This window comes from Notothenia coriiceps, unplaced genomic scaffold, assembly GCF_000735185.1.
Source record: "Notothenia coriiceps isolate Sejong01 unplaced genomic scaffold, NC01 NC01_scaffold00024631, whole genome shotgun sequence".
Lineage (NCBI taxonomy): Eukaryota > Metazoa > Chordata > Actinopteri > Perciformes > Nototheniidae > Notothenia > Notothenia coriiceps.
In genome coordinates this window covers 94870-103397 of record NW_011357332.1, presented here as the reverse complement: position 1 = coordinate 103397, position 8528 = coordinate 94870, and the positions used below count along the sequence as shown (strand labels likewise).

The following is an 8528-nucleotide window of genomic DNA, read 5'->3' as shown; positions in this document are numbered from 1 at the left end:
GAGGATTACTTAGAGCTGGAGGAAACACTCAGTAGACTATTCACTCATCTTGATTAAAGGTGTGCCGTGGGTTGACACCAGATCTGGGTCAATTATGAGTTGAGAGTCTTTTAATTACTCTGGATTTTTGCTCTATAGTCTGTCTGGCAATTGAAGTTTGAAATATCTGAATCTCTTTTGTTTTGATTGATTTACCCGCCCACGTTAACACGTTAAGAGCTGCTTCAAAGGTAACTTTCCGTAGTAATAGTATTGTTGCTTTGTTGCAAGCGCGGAAATAAACTAAAGTGCCACCTTTTCTCTCTTGTTTAGAGCTATCAGAGCAAACATACATCAATTTTAGACTGATTAGCCACCCTAACAATGACTTGCAGTGATTGCATTTAAAAAGAACATTGATCAAAGCTGCAGGGAAAAACACAGACATTTTTAACCCCTAAAGATTTTCATTTGTGGTTGTAATTACGATATGTTCGCATATTGAACGGTATATTACCAAGCACAGTGATTGCACAAATGAATGCCTGCTGTGTTTCCTGTCATGTTAAACAGTCTATTGCATTTAAGCTAACAAAAAACGGTGCTGGTTCACAATCACTAAAGACCATACAGTTACTATTGTGGCTCACAAAGAACGTCACTACTGATAAAACCCAACCACTGAGACTTATAGGCTAAGTACTTGGAGGTAGATGGGCTCATAAAAATATCTGGGACTAGCACCAAGAAATCCTTGTGGATAGTGAAAGATAATCACTACTACACACACCCATGGGCTTGAACCAGCAGCAAGGGGTTTCAGTGGCTGCAGAGTTTTCAAGTGCAGGACTACTGGCGAGCCTTCAGTGCAACACATGGGACTTTCTTCAAAGCTATCATCAAAGGATAATACCCAAGCTGAAAAAGGCTTTTGGGGATTTGATTACAAAACCTAAACAAGAGCAGACAGACTGAATCCGACCATTGGGAGTCAGATAAAAGCTAGCCGCTGACGCTTTAGCGCTAATTAAAGGGAAAGACCCGTGTTCTCGGTTGAGTTCCTCACCATTATGCTATCATTTGTAACTCAGCATGAATCTGAAATATCCCAAGCAAGACACAAATATGCTGAATGACAGGGTTTTGTATCCTGTAGTACAATGTGTTCGAAATACCTGCTTTGGATGTTCTGACCAGATATTGCCTCAAAGGAACAAAAACAATGCAAAAACAATTGGAGATGTGCCTGATGTAGCACAAAAACAAGACATAATGGTAGTAGTGGGTGTTCCAACCGATGACTAACAAGCCAAACAGGGTACATTGTTTTTAGTTTGCAGAGAAGTAACCCTGAAGCAAAAAAAGGCACAGCTTCCAAATACAGAACACAAGCTATCTTCCATACCCCTAGGATTAAAATGTCCCACATTAAACCAAAGACTTACACCGAAGCTGAGTGTAAGAGGTGTGCAGATGATGTTATCTCTGCTGGAAGTGTTGCATCAACTGCCTGCTCCTCGGGGGGGGGGGGACTATCACACGAACTACGGCAGGCTTGCTGGGCCATAACAGTGTTGGAGTGCTGTGTGCCCAGCGTGTAAATAAGGCTGCTCCTCTCCGCTGCGATTCCAACAGCTATTATCCATCGCATTAATGAATAGGTCCTACTGTTAGCCAGCGAGTCACACAGACCTACAGCACAGGAACACCTGACGGAAAGCAATCTCTAATGGATTCAAGCAGAGGGAATGTTTTTTTTATCTATTATCTAATATTACAAAAAGTAGAGCACTCAACTGCTTTTATATTCTTATATGTAGGTGTAGTCCATACATGTATGCAATAAGAGTGGTAGGATTCACCTCATTGACGTCTGCAATGCCATTATGTAGAACATTTTTCACTTCTGATGCACAACTTGGAATTATTGTAAAATATACTCATCAGCCATCTTGGATTGTAGGGTTGCATACGCACTGCAGCAAGAGTCTAAATGTGTCATTCTCCCTCCTGGGTAACAAGGAACTAGCATCCAAGAATCATAATAAAACAGTCTAAAAATAATATGATACGATATTGCAACACAATGTAAGATCCTCCACTACAGTGTATGTAAATCAAATGACATGAATTTGACCTTATTTTGAACTGTTTTCCATATTGAAGGACAAAGAGGTACTTGAAGTTAGCATATGTAACCCCTTCTGTATATTAGGTATGCTAAACAATATGAACAGACCATAAATCAAACCTGTCACATGTCCCATTACACCACCTCCAATACAATCAAAATTCCTCAAAGCAAACATTGTTGTGTTTTTTTGTTGTTTTTTACTCAACCTCAACCACACTTTATTTAACAAAATAGAAGCAGGTCAAATATCGCAAAGCATATAAATGTAACTTTGAAACACAGCGTTTGAAAATCATGACAAATCATCAGTGGGCTGTGGCACGGTAATACTCCACAGAAGAGACACATAGTTACCCAAAACCACCCACTCCCCTCCACCAACACCAACACCCGTTGTGATTAAACAGAAAAATTGGGGAAACGGGGGTTGGGGGGGGGGGGGAGCAAGGTGACGGGACAGAACTGCAGGGAGGTGATGATGATGAGTGTGTTGTCACAGATCTGCTGAAATGTTAGTCCCAAAGGTCAGCTGCACATGGTTACATGGTGCTAATGGAGGAGGGGAAGGACGAGGGGGGGCAGTGGGGAAGGTAAGGGAGCCAGAATGCATATGTCACGCTATGCTCTCTCTCTCAGCTCTGTTTCTCTCATCTTCTCTCTGCAGGCTTCCCCAACAAACACACACACAGTCAGCATGGGCAGGCAGACAAAGAAAGCAGGTAGAAAGTGCTTCAGCAGCCATGGACAATGCTAGTCTGCAACACTGGTTGGAAAATACACTAGGCTACTAGCAGGGCAAGATGGGGGGGCACTGAGGGGCCAACAAACACCACAGCACACCCAGCCGCCCACCTGCCCCCCCCCCCCACCCCCCTCCCCAATCCTCAAGCACAACTAAACACAAACGCCACAGCCCCACACAACAAACCGGGTAGAGTGCTTCAGACACCATGGACCCATAATGCTAGTCTGCACACTGGTGGCAGAAATACTCGTAGGCCTACAAGCAGGAGGCGCAAGAAAACCTGGGGCGACAAGAGAACAAAAAAAAAACAACAAAAAAACACAACAATCAAATGAAAAAGACCATGAATGGGTGGGGGGGATGGGTTGGGGCACAAAAGTCGAACTAACCCTATCTCACATCAACAACTGTACACTCTCATCATGGCCATGGCATGTTAGAATTGTTGCCGAATGATGCAGAAATCTTGTCCAAATTAGGCATCCTAGAGTAGGTTTCTTAAATAAATGCACAGACAAAAAGATGTCACCAGCAATAGAATATTTCATTGTTAGACAAAAGAAAATTACACATTCCTTGCATCTGTTTTAGACACTGCAGAGAAAAAATGTGTGAAGACTGAAGTATGCCCCAACTGTTTAATCTTTTAGTTGTTTATCCAAATCCAAGCTCTTTTGAAGCAGGCTAATAAGCAGCAAACCCGACAGATGAGCACTGCAAAACAGGTATTCAGTCATGGCATTGTTTTCATGAGCCCACAAAAACCATGCGACCCCCTCGAGAAGAGTATCTCAAGTTCAAAATGCTGATTTGAAAAAGGCATCTTGCATTATCAAATTAGCTCCGCCTATGTGTGTGTGTGTGTTTTTGTAATCCCCTTAGTGAAGGAGATACACTCCTGCGTCTGGCCACATGCTGAGTTCTTCCCATGTCATGGCCCCAGTTTGTTAGAAAGCAAAAACCCACACCCCAAAACAGCCTATTTCAAGCACATGTTGTAGTAAATACAGTTTCAATTCTCTTATTTGGACAAGATTAGATGGCTTTACAAAAGCTCACAACATAATGAAAGTGAATCATAGCCATAAGCTTGTATGTGGAGGAATACTTTTTTTTCTGACATTAAAAAAGCATTCTAGTCTATATCAGTCTACCTGCGCTGTTTACATAGATCGAATTATACCTACATAGCTCGATTGAAAACACTTCTTTGCTCAGTTGTTGAAAAAATATGATGGTATAAACCCCCCATTTTAAATGACTTGTTTTTTTTCTTCCTCTCACCCAAAGCAGGCTATATTCATTGACACACAAAACCACAGAACTGTTATTTTAGCTACATTAACTTTTGCAGCATAAGCATCTGAGTGACGTTAATTGGTCATGCTCATCTGCATGTCTGAATATCTGAAAGTCAACAATTGGCACACCATAAAATAACACAGTTTACATTCATAAAGGAGATGATGACTGCGCAGACATGGATTTAATCTGCACCATCTAGTACGGTATAAATAACCCCAATATTTATCGACAATCAAATGATAACAAACAGAAAATAACATGCACTGACAGCACTTCCATCACTCCTTTCCGAGAGTCATTGTTATCAGTTAATTTTTTTTCTCTTTTCTTCAAACAAGTTTAAAACAACAAATACAAATCCTGACTGCAGGTTCACAAAAAATAGAGAAATGGCACTTTGTAATAGTCATATATAATTCTTAATATCTATATATTGTCGTCATATTGATATAACATGAAAGGGTCGAGTTTGCTTCTTTGTTGGTTATGGTGGTTATGGTTCCTCGCCGTCGTGTGTGTGTTGAAACCATGCGAAATATCATCATGCAGATTATGATACATCGGTCCGAGTATTTACATTTACATTCATGCGTTCGTGCACCATTTCCTGGGTCCTCGGTCTTTGCTTTCTCTCTCGCTCTCTCTTTCTTTCTCTCTTTCTCTCACACACACACACACGCCCTCTCCCTCGCTTCCTTTTCTCCCTTTTTTCTGTCTCATATCCGTAGTCCGATTGCGGCAAATAGCAGAACTGGGAGGAGGAGGGAGGGAGGGGTTTAAGCCAGGGGGCTTGGCATATACATATATTACAGAGTGGGGCCTGTGCAGCAGCAGACTGACTTACTTGGTTCAACTGGCGAAAACAAGACATAAACAAGTCTGTGTTCGCCACTGACGAACAAAAGCTGGATGATTTTCAGTCATGTGTGCATCAGTGTGTCTGGATGACATTTTTGTAATCCAGTCCGGTATGGGTTCATTGTACTAGACCCAGAGTCTCTTTATGCATCATTTGTTGTGGAAAGGTGCGTGCTGCAGTCGAAGCCCCTGTGCGCGCCCCCGTCTGCGTGATAAGGCCCACTGTGCCAATACGACGAGTCACACACTGTCTGTAAGGAATTGATCTCTGAGGCGGAGGAGTTCCCGTCCCTCCGCTTTGATCGCTTTCGATTCCGCAAGATAAACACAAGCATCCCCACGACAGTGAAAGCGGACGTGACAAACACCAACAGCAACCCGGGGACGAGCACAGAGATTGAGACCCTGTTCGGCTCCAAATAAGAGTTTGAGCGCGTCCCCGAGTCCTGGGTGAAAGTGCTGTTTTTGGACAGGGGTGTGGGGGAGACTTTGTCAAGGAGTTTAGGGCACATGAGGTCGTTCCGGACTTGGCGGAAATCTCGTTTCCAGAACTCTTCGGGTGACTCGCATTTGAGATCACTCACTATCACATCGTCTCCGAGTTTATCCGCCCACTGCTTGAAGGGCACGATGTTGCACGAGCAATCCCACGGATTCCCATGCAAATCGATTTGTATGATTGAATTCAGCTGGTCTAACACTCCCGGCACGGGCAGATAGGGGAAATAATTATTATGAAGACTAATTTTGGACAAAGAAATCCCAAGGAAAGCATCGTTTGGTAAAGATTTCAGCAAGTTGTTATTGAGGAACAGGACCCTCAGATTAGGCATAGGGCTGAATGCACCTGCCACTATCATCTGGATGTCGTTGTATTCCAAACTGAGATATTCCAGATTCCCGAGGCCCACAAACATCTCTGCTATCAGCGTATCCAGATAGTTCTTATCCATATACAGCCATCTGAGCTCGCTCTGGTTTATAAAAGTGCTGTTGTCAATCACCTTGATGTTGTTCCCCCCCAGATCAAGCAAATTGAGGCTGGTGTAGCCGAGCAGGTGGTTCTTTTTCACTGCGTGTATGTTGTTATTTCGCATGTTCAATTCGTGTGCAGCCAGGGGTTTAGGCTTGAGGTTGGATAAGCTTTCGATCTTGTTGCCCTCGCACAAGACCCCCAGGCCCTGTCTGGTGCCGATCAGCTTGCATTTGCAAGGCTGGGGGCACGTCATGTTGTGAGGCAGCTCTCTGTCCCCGTTCTCACCTGACATCACTGGAGTTGGCCTCGTTTTCAGCTGCCAGTTCTCACGAGATTTGGAGCGGCTCTTGGGTCCGTGGCCAGGCGTTGGGGGACCGCTGGTGTCTCTGCTGGGCTTGTAAGGCGTGGGACGGGGAACCTGAGCCTCGCTCTCAGAGGCCTCCTCCTGTGTGGGAGGGGCTACCAGGCTGGTGTCCACGCTGCCGCTCTGTGAAGGACACAGGTCCGCTTCTGATGTCTCGTTCAGGTCGCTCCCCTGCAGCCTGGTGGGAGCCTCGCATATCATCCTCCCAATAAGAGCGTTATGCGGTATGTTCTCCAGCCATTCCTTCAGAGAAACCAGGTCGCAGTTACAGTCCCACGGGTTGTCCTCCAACAAAACCTCCGCAATGCCCGGTATTTGCTCAAGGACCCCCTCATAAGGCACCGTTTTGATTCTGTTCCCCCGCAAGTCGAGATGCGTAATGGGCACATGTTGAAACACGTTTATAGGTAGCGCACTGATGAGGTTGTCGTTAAGTATTAACACTTCAAGTTTGTTTAGGTCCCTGAAAACGGCGGGGTCAACGTCCCTCAGTAGATTGAAATCAGCTTGGAGATATTCCAAGTCGTCTAACCCCAGAAATGTACTCTTCCTGAATGATCGTATCTTATTGTTATTGATGTGCAGCCTTTTCACCAGCTGCAGTCCCAGGAAGGCACCGGGGACAATGTCGTGCAAGCCATTGTTTTCCAAATGCAAGCTCACAGCATTGTAAAAGTTGGCAAACTCGTTGGGAAATAGCCTGGATAGAGAATTTCCGTGCAACAGCAGGTGATAAAAATGCGAGCTCGGGCCAGTCAAATGCTGCAGAGTGGTGAGGCTCCTTTTTTCGCAGTCTATGTGCAGATCTCCCTCGATCTCGTTGCAAGAGCATATCTGCTCCTTACAAATGTCCTTTGTAACATTTCCACCAGCAACACAAAGAGCCGCATTCAGCAGAACAATCCAAAGCAGCATTTTTCAACGTGGACAATTCATTCCCGGTTTTAAGACATACGAGCTGTGAATTCAGTCTACATCAGTGAGAGGAAAAATGGTAGATAGAGACATTTAGGGAGAAGATAAAGCAATCTTTTATAACAGATCCATGCTGCATCTAACGTGCACTTGTGTCCAGACTTCCAGTTTGAAAATGCCCACATAAACGTCTCTTTCACATCGACTGAATCCTCAGAGCGTGTTTATGATCAAAATCAAAAGCAGCAGGCGACCGTAGAGTCCAACACATCTTTCGGCTGTTTTCAGTTCGTTTAACACTGACCTTGGCAGAGCAAAAGAGAACAAATCCGTGCCTTTTTTCTCCTCCAGTCTTGCTGCGTGTTGCGGCGTCTGAGGTTGTCCCCTCTCCCCTGGTGCTGAATTCACACCGTGCGCTGGAGCTTTAGAAGCGATCTCACCGCTGCAAAACACCCGCATCCCCCCTCACATCCTTCGGCGTGTTGCCTCGCTCGTCTCTCCCCCACCCCCCCTTTTGTGGCGGTTTTGGGAATCACAAAAGGAGAAACGCAGAGACAGTGTTCATCCTAGCGCGGTGCTCTAAGAATAATCTGACACCCTCTACTGAGCTGTAATGGCAAAAACCGGTCGACTGACTGAGGGAATGCTGAGAAGCGAGAGCAAAGGGGGGGGAAAAAAAATCAATCCACATACAGGGACGATCTTTCTTTAAATCATACTTTAAAGCAAAAAAAAAAGGTTTCTGTCACGATACTAGACTCCTGCTGTTATTTTTGACTCTTGCAGCTCCATGGTAAAAGTGTCCAAGTCCGCATCGTTGAAAACACTGGTGAGATTTCACATTAGGATCGTGATACCTCCGTTCACTGCCATGAATGACCCCCCCTCCTTCAGTTCTTAAGGGATAAACTGCATTACTTTAGCGGATCTCCCTCCGTATGTGAGCCTCCACTGTTACAGCCTTGACTTTCGCCCCTTGCTTTGAAAACACTGTTGAATGCGGTAAAAACAATAATCCGCTACAGGCATGCCTCAGTCCAGCAAAGACAAAAAAAAACAGTTGACTATACAACAAACGATGCGTCAGTGTGGCACCCTATATGCGCATGTGTGCGTGACGTTTTTTTTTGTTGTTCTTCCAATATAAAAACCCTTTGCAGAAATAGATCTACAACTGGAAGAAAAAAGACAAGGGAAGTGGTTTGAAAACAATTTCATCTCCTATCGATTTTATTATACTCCATTGTTTGAG

The 8528-nt window shown here is 44.5% G+C and overlaps 1 protein-coding gene across 1 annotated transcript; it reads right to left on the bottom strand.

The window, feature by feature from the left end:
• Positions 1-3218: 3218 nt before the first annotated feature.
• On the bottom strand, positions 3219-8298 carry slitrk1 (SLIT and NTRK like family member 1). Its single transcript, XM_010782317.1, has one exon. It carries the CDS (start codon positions 7274-7276, stop codon positions 5165-5167), a length of 2112 nt encoding a protein of 703 aa, XP_010780619.1. The 5' UTR covers positions 7277-8298; the 3' UTR covers positions 3219-5164.
• Between the last annotated feature and the right edge of the window lie 230 nt (positions 8299-8528).